Source organism: Ascidia mentula, chromosome 4 (genome assembly GCF_947561715.1).
Source record: "Ascidia mentula chromosome 4, kaAscMent1.1, whole genome shotgun sequence".
Taxonomy (NCBI): domain Eukaryota; kingdom Metazoa; phylum Chordata; class Ascidiacea; order Phlebobranchia; family Ascidiidae; genus Ascidia; species Ascidia mentula.
The window spans coordinates 21344881-21359395 of NC_138569.1; the positions used below are offsets into that span (position 1 = coordinate 21344881).

General features: G+C 38.4%; 5 protein-coding genes across 5 annotated transcripts; all 5 read right to left on the reverse strand.

Moving 5' to 3' along the window:
* Nucleotides 1-295: 295 nt before the first annotated feature.
* Nucleotides 296-2496, reverse strand: LOC145898314 (galanin receptor type 1-like). The gene is made up of 3 exons (XM_082986745.1): nt 2435-2496; nt 1370-1595; nt 296-433 (listed from the first exon to the last, which is right to left on the reverse strand). Exons 1-3 carry the CDS (start codon nt 2494-2496, stop codon nt 296-298), a joined length of 426 nt encoding a protein of 141 aa, XP_082842871.1.
* A 309-nt stretch (nt 2497-2805) lies between these two features.
* LOC145898315 (melatonin receptor type 1B-like) lies at nt 2806-3790 on the reverse strand. Its single transcript, XM_082986746.1, has 3 exons — nt 3566-3790; nt 3167-3315; nt 2806-2944 (listed from the first exon to the last, which is right to left on the reverse strand). The coding sequence occupies exons 1-3, from the start codon at nt 3788-3790 to the stop codon at nt 2806-2808; spliced, it is 513 nt and encodes a 170-aa protein (XP_082842872.1).
* Nucleotides 3791-5705: 1915 nt separating this feature from the next.
* On the reverse strand, nt 5706-7316 carry LOC145898316 (galanin receptor type 1-like). Its single transcript, XM_082986747.1, has 3 exons — nt 7255-7316; nt 6159-6384; nt 5706-5843 (listed from the first exon to the last, which is right to left on the reverse strand). Exons 1-3 carry the CDS (start codon nt 7314-7316, stop codon nt 5706-5708), a joined length of 426 nt encoding a protein of 141 aa, XP_082842873.1.
* A 404-nt stretch (nt 7317-7720) lies between these two features.
* On the reverse strand, nt 7721-8987 carry LOC145898317 (5-hydroxytryptamine receptor 1E-like). The gene is made up of 3 exons (XM_082986748.1): nt 8763-8987; nt 8202-8350; nt 7721-7859 (listed from the first exon to the last, which is right to left on the reverse strand). Exons 1-3 carry the CDS (start codon nt 8985-8987, stop codon nt 7721-7723), a joined length of 513 nt encoding a protein of 170 aa, XP_082842874.1.
* A 3866-nt stretch (nt 8988-12853) lies between these two features.
* On the reverse strand, nt 12854-14454 carry LOC145898318 (galanin receptor type 1-like). The gene is made up of 3 exons (XM_082986749.1): nt 14393-14454; nt 13306-13531; nt 12854-12991 (listed from the first exon to the last, which is right to left on the reverse strand). Exons 1-3 carry the CDS (start codon nt 14452-14454, stop codon nt 12854-12856), a joined length of 426 nt encoding a protein of 141 aa, XP_082842875.1.
* Nucleotides 14455-14515: the final 61 nt, after the last annotated feature.

Below are 14515 nucleotides of genomic sequence, written 5' to 3' on the forward strand. Positions count from 1 at the left end.
TTTTTTGATGCTAATTCGCCACACTAAGCAGATTTTAAACTTTTTGACACTAAAACGACATAAAATAAACAAAGTAGCATCTTGTTGGCAGCAAGTTGATAGTACGTCCGCACTTCACAATAGAATTTGTATTTTATTTCAACCAAAGTAAACCTCTGAGTGCCATTCACCTCATATTCGTACGTTAGAGATTTACTCTGGGGCATTTTAATTGTTTCCAAGAAATTCAAAAAATCAGCTTTTAAACGTTTGTTACATAAAAACCTTAAATGAAAACTTGACAAGCTGTACATAGTCATCGCGAGGTGGCGCAGCTGAGTTTTTTCCAGATGTCCTTTAGAAATTCTTTGTACAAATCTCTGTATATTTTGCTCATTAACCCGTAGATGATGAAGTTCATAGCTGAGTTGGACAAGATCAGACGAGCAACAACCTGTAAATAACCATGGAGCCAATAAAATGAATTCTGTCATTGGCTTACATATGGCCACTGTTTTGACCAAAGGATCTGATCAGATCGCCCAAGATAGTCTACAAGAGTCACACCCGAGCTGCACTGATCAGAGGTCGAAACAGTGGTCATCTGTTTGCAGCTTACAGAGAAAAACAAACGCAAATAAACATTGATTTCTCTGTGCGTCAGATCCGTGCTTAGTTTTTACAAAGTCGGAAATTGCTTTTATCGTCACTGTGACAAAACCGCTATTAACATTAAATTGGGGTAAACATGCTTATTAATCAGATGCTTATGTAAGTGACTGATTCTTTTTCCACCCAGTGCTGAGAATCAACAGTTAAATACAAAAAGTTCTGAACAAACTTGGAAATGTGATGAGCAACATAAGTGAGCTACTGCTCCTATATAAGTTCCTACCCATACACACAAAGCATGAATAAATGCGACAAAATGATTAACCAACTAAAAAACAAAGAAAAGTAACATGGTTAGAAGTTTGTAAATTACTAATGGTTATCAACCATTTATTCATGGTTCTCGGTGGTAGAGATCCCCTACGTATATGTGAAGGTTGCCTGGCAAGTTGTGCGCTTGCGCACCAGTGTACCTTGGCCACAATATACCCCGTGAAACCACACTGAGCTCCTGTAGCTCAGTTGGTAGAGCGTTGGGCCTGGTTAGCCCAGGGTCGTGAATTCAAACCTCACCGGGAGCTTGATTTTTCAAATCTCGCTCCGACTTGTCAGAAAAATGTGGCTGATCCAGCTAGGCTGCATTGCCTGGACTGCCAAGCCTGCAAACCTCATGGTTAGGAACCAGTAGTAATTTACCACAACATCAATTGTTGGACTAATCCACATTCGTCGAATGGATCACTTCATTCCTGTTACAAACTTCTATATTCAAACTTACTCTTTTAAACAATGGGTCCACGTCATAGGGTGTGAAAATGATGTAACCGACGTAGGGAGTCCAGCTGATGACGAAAACGAGACATGACGTCACGAGAGTTTTGATGAGATTATGTTCACGTTTTGCAAGAATTCTTTCCGAGGCTGTTTGTTTTGAGGAAGGATTTGAGAGGTTTGAAGAAAGTCGACGAATCTTTCGAATTTTGTCGCCATGTAATTTCACATTTCTACATGAAATACATTCCCAGTTAACAATGGTCACATGTTGGGATTTCGATTGTGGGTTGCATGTTGCCAATAAAACTGAACTTCTCAGACTAATGTGACCGTTAGTATTATCAACGTAGAACAAAAATTTAGAGAGTTTCCATTTTATATCCGATGTTTAAATAAAATATTTTATCACACAAAGTATTTGTTTATATTTTGTTTGTCAATGGAACAAAATAAAATATGATGAAAACCAAAAATCTTTTTAATAAAGACATATTTTATAAAGCTCTTTGGGAAACCAAGTGCTCAATTTTAGTTGGTTCTCATTCTGAAATGTTATTTATTATGGTGATTTGGAAGGGGGAAAGCCTTACAGCATTTAATAACAAGATAACCCCACTTCCCATGCCATCTGTCAATTGTGTGTCCTAACCTTCAAATAACCTTTGTGTCATTATAAGCTTTTCATGCGGCGACTCCTTTATTTCTATTTGTTTTATTTGGGCTTGCGGAGGATGCGCTGACGATAACATGCGTGAAAGTAGCCTCAACTGATCTGCTGGTACAGATCAATTGTTGTTAACAAAACTACCATGAAGGACTATCATAATTTTAACTTTGTGGCCAAACTACTTTTTAGCAACTAGTTTCCATTATGGTCACAAACTTACAGCTAAAGTCAACTGCTTTCATTATCTTGATTCCTCCCTTAAAAGGTAAAATTTGGCATGATGGCATGCTTAACATGATAACTGAAACTGATAACCCTTTCATACAGAGGCCAGCCAAGAAATGACACGTAACCAGAGTCAGTGGGGCATGACGAGTATTGTAATCGAATCTTAACATTTACCTGAAGAGAACAGCGTAGAAATAACAGGTAAGGATCATTGGTGTGACGAGACCAAATATCATGATGAGGATTGTGTAATCCCGGGATGCGTTGTTGTCAAATGTGCACACCATGATCTTCTCGTCATATCTATGTGTATTGTAATTAAGACTTGATTAAGACTGCGTGCAGAAGTGCGTTTGAAGTTCGCATGCAGGAAGCTCAAAGGCAATGCAGGAACTCAGAATCAAAACAGTAACGTGATGAATTATATAATAGACGCACCATATACACAGGTGAGCTAAGCATTAAACGTATATTTTGATATTGATGTTCATAATATAATGCAGCCACATTGACCATAACGTTTTGGCAGCAAATATTTTCCTTACTTACATCGTGTTGCTCCAGCCAAGCAGCAATGGTGACGTCACAAAGTGCGACCAAAGCACGATGGTGGCGATCATGACGTAGGAACGTTTCTTGGAGAAAACTTTGTGGAAAGTGTCTCTCCGCACAACTGCCCAGTACCTGAAAACCGTTTACGGTGGAGTAACAAATAAAATTATAACTTTGCATTCTGACCGTTAAGTACTGTCAGGTTAATGAAACAATTGCAGAAGTTTCACTGTCATATCGGTAATCTAGCTTTGGTTGCACACGCTTTCATGGGATTCTCCTTAGGTGTAACTCAATGTAGTGCGATGAAATTACCGTTGTATTCCCGTGTGTTCTCAGAGAAGGAAATCTTACCTATTTAGCGAAATCACAGCAAGACTTTGTACTGAGACAACGCACGAGGTGCAAATAAAATATCCGGCAGCATCACAGAGAGCATGGGGCAGAACGTTACGTTGTTCCAAAACGTTGGCAATTATCGGTGGAGTCAGAACGCCAGTCACCTAAAACACACCAAGATTTTTTCAGTCCATAATTTGTGAGCAAAGTATTTGTCTACTTTGCTGTACGAGTGCCACTCGAACATTGGCAGCAAACTTGGCCCAAAACCCCCTGAGGCGAAATAACAAACTATAACAGATTGAAAACCACAGGTGCAAAGGAATATGTTGTCGGTTCAAAAAATCAATTATCATTCTTAGCTCGATTGCTTTTATGCAACAATTTCATTCATCAATTTATAAATTCACTCACAACAAGATCGGCAAAAGCCAAGTTGATGATGAACAAGTTTCCGTTTTTGTGAATCTTATTTCCGTGGACAATGGAGCAAATTACCATCAAATTTCCAAACACACCGATGAGCGCGACCAAGATTAAATATACGACATCTATTGCAGTCCCAGCATTAATTGTAGAATGGGTCGTAATATTCGTGAAATTCAATGTGCCGTTCTGTATGCCAGGGAGTAGCGGCATTTTACGCAACCAAAAACGCCTGCAACAGAAAAACATTTCTTTCTCGTCAGCAAAAATACCAGCTTTTATTGTTTAATATGCATTGATTTATTGGCATAGATCAGGGGAATGAAAAAATGTATTAAACTGAAGCATGAAGAGTGTGGTTTAAGGCCCACCAGCCAATGCCAATTTTTGGCTGGCCAGCTTGTAACACTACGGCCCATATCTGGCCGCCGGGTCGGCATTTGGCCAAGTCTGCTATAGGCTTTATACAGCTGAAGAGCAATTTACAAACTTCACCACATTCAATCCTTGCTGTATTTTGTCACTTTTTAAACTGAACTATTGACATCTGTTATAACGATTATCCCTTGCGGTAAAATCAATCCAAAAACGACATAAGATTTACCCTTATGATCAAAGCACTCTGATGATATTAACTTGCATTTGGTTCTCCGAAGCGCATGTAAGCGAGCAACATAAAAGAAACTTAATAAGAAAAATAAACTTCAACGAATTTCACCAGAAACTCACAGCGGGTTGCAAGCAAGGTCGGCGCACGTGATTCTTAAACAATTAAAACAACTCAATATGTTAAAAACATTTTGAACACCTAAACCGGCTGAAAATAATCACTACTGCTATTTTTTTTGTGTTTATGCGCTTGATGCAATATTGCTAACATAACCCTGAGGAAGTCTCGCCGGATGGCAGACGAAACGTCGGTTTCAAATAAACACTAGAAACTTGAGTGCCAGAAGAACAATTCTGATTAATAATCACTACTGTTTACACCAGCCACACATATCTGTTCACCCAATCAACTTACACCCGAACAACTGCGTTATAATCACTGAGATAAGGAAATGTCCACCGAAGGGCAGCTCCAATCTGACAACCTGTTCAATTTCCTGTTTACAGTAAAACCCTTTGCTATCTTCCAATGCCTGAAATCACAACGCGAGTCTATACATATGAGATGATTGACGAGAATCGCTTGTGGTTTGATTGGGATGATTTACAATGACTTGACTGACCTTTTCTTCATAAGGTCTGGGTTTTCAACATACTTAAACAAATAATTTTTAAAAAAATGCCTGCTTGTGTAAAGGTTGGTAAAGTATTAAACCTTATCCAATATTCATAACATTTACCAAAAAGCAAATTCAAGCCTTCTGTCGCAGTCTGCTGCCCCCACGGGAAATATACGAGAAAATAATTACAAATTATCGTCATCATTAAGTATCCGCCTTCGCAACAGCAAATTCTACGCCACCATCTTAAGTTGACATGACACATCAGCTGTTTCATTGGGATCAGTTGTATTAACAGCATCAATTTTTTTTATTTCTCTAAAGGGTTTATTGCTAAGGATGTAAACATGTTGTTATCTTCGTATTGTCAGAGAAGACTTTTCTAAGGCGGTCGGAAGTCAGAGGTGCCCCCATCAGTAGCCATAACAACGTTTGTGTTTCATTTGCTCCCCATTGAATTAAGCAAATTTACTCTACCAGCATTGTTTTTTACTCAAAAGTTAAATATTTTGATTGCATTTTTAAAAATTTTGCAGCAATTTGTACACGAGTAAAACCATTTATTTTTGTTTGCGTAATACGTTTTTAGCCTGTGTCGAGTTTTGTGTGTGGGTAAGTTTGTGTGTGTGTAGGTTTGTGTGTGTGTAGGTTTGTGTGTGTGTAGGTTTGTGTTCCCGAATAAGTGGAACTTTAGGTAAAATTTTCGTCACAACAGTGTAAAAAGGTAAAAGTTATAAAGTTTTGATGCAAATAAATAAAATCCCGTTTGATAAAAAAATCTTTTCAACAGCAAATCAACTTAAATAAACAACGGCATTATACTGTGGATTGCTGAAAACACAGCAAGTTGACATTACACAGTTTGCAACAAATTAAACGTTTGTTACACATGTAAACACTCATCGCGAGATGGCGCAACTGAGCTTTTTCCAGATGTCCTTCAGAAATTTTTTGTACAAATCTCTGTATATTTTGCTCATTAACCCGTAGATGATGAAGTTCATCGCCGAGTTGGACAAGATCAGACGAGCAACAACCTGTAAATAACCATGGAGCCAATAACATAAATTCTGTGAGTTCCTACATATGGCCACTGTTTCGACATAAAAAAGTTCTCGTCAGATTGTCTGAGATCGTCTACAAGAGTCTTACCCGAGCTGCAGAGATGAGACCTTATCGAAACAGTGGCCATCTGTTTGCATCTCACAGAGAGCACCAACTTGTTGTAGCGCAAATAAACACTCTAGTTTCTCATATTAGATATGTACTTAGTTGCCACGAAGTCGACCATAACTTTTCTTCATGCAATCGATTACTTCATTTCTGTTGCAAATTTTTATATCCTAACTTACTCTTTTAAACAATGGGTCCACGTCATAGGGTGTGAAAATGATGTAACCGACGTACGGAGTCCAGCTGATGACGAAAACGAGATATGACGTCACGAGAGTTTTGATGAGATTATGTTCACGTTTTGCAAGAATTCTTTCCGAGGCTGTTTGTTTTGAGGAAGGATTTGAGAGGTTTGAAGAAACTCGACGAATTTTTCGAATTTTGTCGCCATGCAGTTTCACATTTCTGCATGAAATACATTCACAGTTAACAATGGTCGCATGTTGGGATGGCATTTTGGTTGTGGTAACATCTTCACAATAAAACTGAACTTCTCTCCAGAATGTGTCAAAGTGAAAAGTGTACGTGTCACTTATATCGCTTATCCTTTTCAATCGAATACAATAATGCATGACATAATACCTTCCTAACAATACACACTCATAGCACTGGCATTAAAACAGGATCAGACCGGTATTAATTAGAAAAATGTTTTTTTTTCCCTGTTGGCATTATTTTTTTGAGAAACTGATGATGCCCACAGGGCGAAATATAGATTCCTGATGTTAGTTCTGGGTTTCGAACTGGTGCTTTTTGTTGTATTATTACGGAAAGAACAGTGAGCACCAGGTCAGCATCTACAGTCTATGATTGAGATCCTTGTTTACCAAAAGTCATCTAACTTCCTAACAAAAAACCTATGACACATTTTTTTGAAACTTTCGGGGTAACACGTGTTTGATATGTGCATGACCCAGAAACTAATCGTGGAGTTTGGTCTCATTAACAAATGTTACTTATCCTGGATTGAAAACTGCTCACACAAACCTGCATATGTCAATAACAAGGAAACTACGCTTCTATTACCAGTTGTCATTACTCTATCCTAACCATCAACTTTCATGTCAGAAAATCAGCACTTGCTGCTTAACATGATAACCGAAACCCCATGATGAGGGCGGTCTAGACGTGACACGAAAGCAAAATCTGAACATGGCATCCTTAACGTGTCAACTACAAATGACAACCCTTTCCTAAAGAGGGAAGCCAAGAAATGACACGTAACCAGAGTCAGTGTAGCATGATGAGTGTTATAATCGATTTTCCAACATTTACCTGAAGAGAACAGCATAGAAATAACAGGTGAGGATCATTGGTGTGAAGAGACCAAATATCATGATGAGGATTGTGTAATCCCGGGATGCGTTGTTGTCAAATGTGCACACCATGATCTTCTCGTCATATCTATATTGTGATTATGATTAGGAATTGTTATAAAATGCGTGGAAGGAAGCTCCAAAGGCAACGTGGGAAGTCAAAATCGAAACATGGTTACAAAGCGTTATAAATTAAGTGACTAAAAGTGCATTATACTCTGATGAAGTATACCCCGATGACCTAAGTATACTCTGATGACGTAAGTATACCCCGATGACCTAAGTATAAACCGTTGATCTAAGTACAGAATCCTGAAGGCGAATCAAGACTTTAACTCAACAATCGCATAATGTTTACTGTAAATTAAATATAGTTTCGTTATACACGCGTAACAACCAAAACATTTTGGCAAATCTTTCCATACTTACATTGTGTTACTCCATCCAAAAAGCACTGGTGTCACCAAAAAGTGCGACCAAAGCGCGATGGCGACGATCATGGCGTAGGAACGTTTCTTGGAGAAAACTTTGTGGAAGGTGTCTCTCCGTACAACTGCCCAGTATCTGAAAGTGAAAACCGCGTACCGTGGAGGAGATAAGAAAATCATGCGAACTGATACTTTACATTGATTATCCACAATCACATTACGTCCACGTATTAAAGGGTCATTGGAAAAAATGCTAAAAACTTCCATTTCGTTTATTTTACATAGACCCATGCACATTAGCAGTAAACTGCATCAGTCATTTACCACTCTATACTGTATTGAAACTACTATTGAGAAAACTTTTTAACTTTCGTAACACATGTTATTACGACATTCTCCTTGTTTCGTCATGCGCAACTCAATACAATTCGGCAACATCACCAATGCTAAACTGTACTTTTTAGGAAGGAAATCTTACCTATTTAACGAAATAACAGCCAGACTTTGCACCGACATGACACACATTGTGCAAATAAAATATCCGGCAGCATCACACAGAGCATGGGGCAGAACGTTACGTTGTACCAACAGGTTGGCAATTATCGGTGGAGTTAGAACCCCAGTCACCTAAAACACAACAAGATTTTTTTCATTCTGCAACCAAATGTGTTTCTACTCTGCCTTCCAAGCTCAACACCCACATAGGGAGCAAATTTGATACAAGTGAAGAGCTACAGAGCAATACACTTTATCATAGATTGTTAAACCGTGCGTCGACTTTAATTTTCATAGGCATCGCTTATGAATTTAAACAAAAAACAATACAAATACATTTTGGGGGCATACTGGCTGTGAATCGTTGTAAGTGAAAAAGTTCGAAAACCACTGCACTATGGCCGAGCAACTGGTTGATAATTGCAAGTTCAAGCCAGTATCTTGTCTGCTGAATATATACGTCAGATTAACTTGCAACTACACGATCATTATTACTTCTATTACTTTTATCAGTTTTGTGACTTACTAAATTATTTGTACTCACAACAAGATCCGTGACAGCCAAGGTGATGATGAACACGTTTCCGTTTTTGTGAATCTTATTTCCGTGGACAATGGAGCAAATTACCATCAAATTTCCAAAACTACCGACGAGCGCAACCAAGATTAGATACACGACATCTATTGCAGTCCCAGCATCAATTGGAGAATGGGTCGTAATATTCGTGAAATTTAATGTGCCGTTATGTATGCCAGGGAGTAGCGGCATTTTACATATGAATCAAAACGACTAAAACAGAAAAGTATTTATCGTCTACCAGCAAAATTAGGCTGCTTTCATTGTCCAATTTACATTGATTTTATGGCTACAGAATAAACCAGAACTTCATGCAGTATCGCCTAAATACATTAACGAACTTTAACACTTTTAACTTTGCCATTTTATGACATTTGAAACAGAACTAATGACCGCGGTTATGTCGAGCATTCATTATTTTGTTACGTTTAAGTCCAAAAACTACATTACCCCTTATGCTGTTGTTTAACGATGTAACTTCATAGGTGCCAGAATTTCTTAAATAAAAGAGGGAACTTGTCTCGGTTTTACGATAACCCAGTCAGGATGTGCGTGAAATCTTTTTCTGAAGGATGTTTCAATCACATGTTCTTAGGCTCTACAAGTTCGTCGCGTGTCATTCCTGTTTGTATTCCGTGACAACTCAATGCATTAAAACTTCAACCATGCTTCCAACCAAAACAATGAAAATAAAATTTAATCTTGTCTTGTTTCATTGACAAAACTGAAAATAACCTCAAATTGCTTATGTGTAACCACTTCTGCTTTCACACGCCAGCCGTCTGTCGAACCAATCAGCTTTAAACCGAACGACTCCGTTTCAATCATGGTGATTAGACAATGCCAATCAAAAGGCAGCATCAGCCTGACAACTTGGTGAATTTCCAGATGAAAGCAACCTTTCACAAAAATATCTTGTTCGTCTCAGATCACAACGCTGGTATCTTTATGGAATGATTGACAGGAATCGCTTGTGGTTTGATTCGAGTGATTAGAATTGGCTTCGTTTAACCTTTTCTGCATATGTTTTGGGTTTTCAACACGATTCAATAAAATAATTTCAAATTAAACCAAGTCCAATGTTAAATTTATAACATTTAGCAAGATGCAAAATGAAGCATTCTACCGCAGCCCGCTGCACCCCAGAGAAATTGTATGAGCAAAAAATCAGTCTTTGTAACATTCCGGCTTCGGAACAGCAAACTCTTCGCCAACGCCGTAAAGTAAAATTACACATAATTTTCGGTAATCTAGCCTTGGTGGCACACGCTTTCATGGGATTCTCCTTAGGTGCAACTCAATGCAGTGCCATAAAATTACCGTTGTATTCCCGTGTGTTCTCAGAGAAGGAAATCTTACCTATTTAGCGAAATCACAGCCAGACTTTGTACGGAGACAACGCACGAGGTGCAAATAAAATATCCGGCAGCATCACAGAGAGCATGGGGCAGAACGTTACGTTGTACCAAAACGTTGGCAATTATCGGTGGAGTTAAAATGCCAGTCACCTAAAACATGCCAAGATTTTTTCAGTCCGTAATTTGTGAGCAAAGTATTTGTCTACTTTGCTGTCCAAGTGCCACACGAACATTGGTAGCAAACTTGGCCCAAAACCCCCTGAGGCGAAATAACAAACTATAACAGCTTGAAAACCACAGGTGCAGAGGAATATGTTGCCAGTTCAATATCAATATCAATGATCATTCTTAGCTCGATTGCTTTTATGCAACAATTTCATTCATCAATTTATAAATTCACTCACAACAAGATCGGCAAAAGCCAAGTTGATGATGAACAAGTTTCCGTTTTTGTGAATCTTATTTCCGTGGACGATGGAGCAAATTACCATCAAATTTCTAAAACTACCGACGAGCGCAACCAAGATTAGATAAACGACATCTATTACAGTCCCAGCATCAATTGAAGAATGAGTCGTAATATTCGTGAAATTCAATGTGCCATTATGTATGCCAGGGAGTAGCGGCATTTTACGTAACCAAAAACGCCTGCAACAGAAAAACATTTCTTTTTCTCCAGCAAAAGTATCAGGCTTTATTGTTTAAAATGCATTGATTTATTGGCATAGACCAGGGGAATGAAAAATTACATCAAACTGAAGCATGAGGAGTGTGGTTTAGGGCCCACCAGTTTATACCAACTTTTGGCTGGACAGCTTGTAACACTACGGCCCATATCTGGCCGCCGGACGGCATTTGACCAAGTCTGCTATAGGCTATAAATTGACAAACTTCACCACATTCAATCTTTGTATTTTGTCACTTTTTAAACTGAACTATTGACTTCTGTTATAACGATTTTCCCTTGCGGTAACCTCAATCCAAAAACGACATCAGATATACCCTTTATGATCAAAGCACTCTGATGATATTAACTTGCATTTGGTTCTCCCAATCGCATGTAAGCGAGCAACATAAAATAAACTTAATAAGAAAAATGAACTTCAGCCAATGTTACCAGGAAGTTGCAGCGGGTTGCAAGCAAGGTCGGCGCACGTGTTTCTCGATTTTCTTTTAAACAATCAAAACAACTCAATATGTTAAAAACATTTTGAACACCTAAACCGGCTGGATATAATCACTACTGTTTACACCATTCACACATATCTGTTCAACCAATCAACTTACACCCGAACAACTGCGTTACAATCACTGAGATAAAGAAATGTCCACCGAAGGGCAGCTCCAATCTGACAACTTGTTCAAGTTCCTGTTGACAGTAAAACCCTTTGCTATCTTCCAATGCCTGAAATCACAACGCGAGTCTATACATATGAGATGATTGACGAGAATCGCTTGTGGTTTGATTGGGATGATTTACAATGACTTGACTGACCTTTTCTTCATAAGGTCTGGATTTTCAACATGCTTTAGCAAATAATTTAAAAAAGAGCTGCCTGGTAGTGTAACGGTTTATAAAGTATTAAACCTTATCCAATGTATAAAACATTTACCAAAAAGCAAAATCAAGCCTTCTATACAGCAGGCTCCTTTCCCCACGGGAAATGCACGAGAAAATAATTAAAAATTTCCGTCATCATAGCATCCGCCGTCGCAGCAGCAAATTCTTCGCCTCCATCTTAAGTTGATACATCAGCTTCGACATTGAAATTAGTTGTATTAATAGTAATAGAAATTTTTATTATTTTTCCTAAAGGGTTTATTGCTAAAGGTGCTACAGAAGGTTATAAGAAGAACGAGACTAGCGAGAGAGACGGCAGAACAACGCCACATCCAAAAATTTGACTCTATCAACCACGGTCTCAATAGAGACTGGGGCTTTATGAGTCATTATACGCACCAAGATGCCACGGGCACTCAGTGACCAACAATTATCACCTCTTCGTGCGTTTTTCCTTTTTTTCTTTCTTGTTTTTAGCGCTGTTACCGCATTTTATTTGACACGTTATTTGCTGCACCTGATGAAGCGAGATCAATCTCGCGAAAGCTCGTGCGAATAAAGTTGTTTAACAGTCAGCCTCTTATAAAAGCAGTGCACAAGCAAGCATATAGTCATAGATCAGAGACTGACACGACAAACTGAAGAAATTGCTAAAGATGTAAACATGCAAAACTGATGACCTTTCACAGCTTAATGATTTTCCGACCACAATTAACTACCAGTCACGTTTTACACACAAAAGCAATTAGAGTGTTGAATACTTCCAAAAGTTAAATATTTTGATTGCATTTTTAAACTTCTTGCAGCAATTTGTATACGAATAAAACCATTTTTATTTTGCGTAAAAGTTGCGTTTTATAGCCTGTGTCGAGTTTTGTGTGTGTGTAGGTTTGTGTGTGTGTAGGTTTGTGTTTTCGGATAAATGGAACTTTAAGTAAACTTTTCGTCACAACAGTGGGAAAAGGTACAAGTTATAAAGTTTTGATGCAAATAATTAAAATCCCGTTTGATAAAAAAATCTTTTCAACAGCAAATCAACTTAAATAAACAACGGCATCATACTATGGATTGCTGAAAACACAGCAAGTTCACATTATACACAGTTTGCAACAAATTAAACGTTTGTTACACGTAAAAAATCATCGCGAGGTGGGGCAGCTGAGCTTTTTCCAGATGTCCTTCAGGAATTCTTTGTACAAATCTCTGTATATGTTGCTCATTAACCCGTAGATGATGAAGTTCATCGCTGAGTTGGACAAGATCAGACGAGCAACAACCTGTAAATAACCATGAAGCCAATAACATAAATTCTGTGAGTTCCTACATATGGCCACTGTTTCGACATAAATAAGTTCTCGTCAGATTGTCTGAGATCGTCTACAAGAGTCTTACCCGAGCTGCACCGATGAGACCTTATCGAAACAGTCGCCATCTGTTTGCAGCTCACAGAGGGCACCAACCCGTTGTAGCGCAAATAAACACACTAGTTTCTCATATTAGATATGTACTTAGTTGCACGAAGTCGACCATCGCTTTTCTTCATGCAATCGATCACTTCCTTCCTGTTACAAACTTCTATATCCTAACTTACTCTTTTAAACAATGGGTCCACGTCATAGGGTGTGAAAATGATGTAACCGACGTAGGGAGTCCAGCTGATGACGAAAACAAGACATGACGTCACGAGGGTTTTGATGAGATTTTGTTCACGTTTTGCAAGAATTCTTTCCGAGGCTGTTTGTGTTGAGGAAGGATTTGAGAGGTTTGAAGAAACTCGTCGAATTTTTCGAATTTTGTCGCCATGTAATTTCACATTTCTGCATGAAATACATTCACAGTTAACAATGGTCACATGTTGGGATGGCATTTTGGTTGTGGTAACATCTTCACAATAGAACTGAACTTCTCTCCAGAATGTGTCAAAGTGAAAAGTGTATGTGTTACTTATATCGCTTGTCTTTTTCAATCGAATACAATAATGCATGACATAATACCTTACTAACAATACACACTCATAGCACTGGCTTTAAAACAGGATCAGACCGATAATAGTTAGAAAAATACTTTTCTCCCTGTTGGCATTATTTATTTGAGAAACTGATGATGCCCACAGGGCGAAATATAGAGTTCTGGGTTTAGAGCTAGTGGTTTTTGTTGTATTATTACGGAAAGAACAGTGAACCCTAGGTCAGCATCTACAGTATATGATTGAGATCCTCATTTTCCATTCCAAAAAGTCATTTATCTTCCTAACAAAAAACCTATGACACATTTTTTGAAACTTTCGGGTTAACACGTGTTTGATATGCTTCTTTGATGTGCATGACCCAGAAACTAGGAGTTTGTTCTCATTAACAAATGTTACTTATCCTGGATCGAAAACTTCGCACACAAACCTGCATCTGTCAATAACAAGGCAACTCCGCTTCCCATACCAGCTGTCATTACTCTATCTTAACCATCAACTTTCATGTCAGAAAATCAGCACTTGCTGCTTAACATGACAACCGAAACCCCATGATGAGGACGGTCTAGACGTGACACGTAGGCAAAATCTGAACATGGCATCCTTAACGTGACAACTATAACTGATAACCTTTTCATAACGAGGCCAGCTTAAAAATGACACGTAAGCAGAGTCAGTGGGGCATAATGAGTATTGGAATCTTAACTTTTACCTGAAGAGAACAGCGTAGAAATAACAGGTGAGGATTATTGGTGTGAAGAGACCAAATATCATGATGAGGATTGTGTAATCCCGGGATGCGTTGTTGTCAAATGTGCACACCATGATCTTCTCG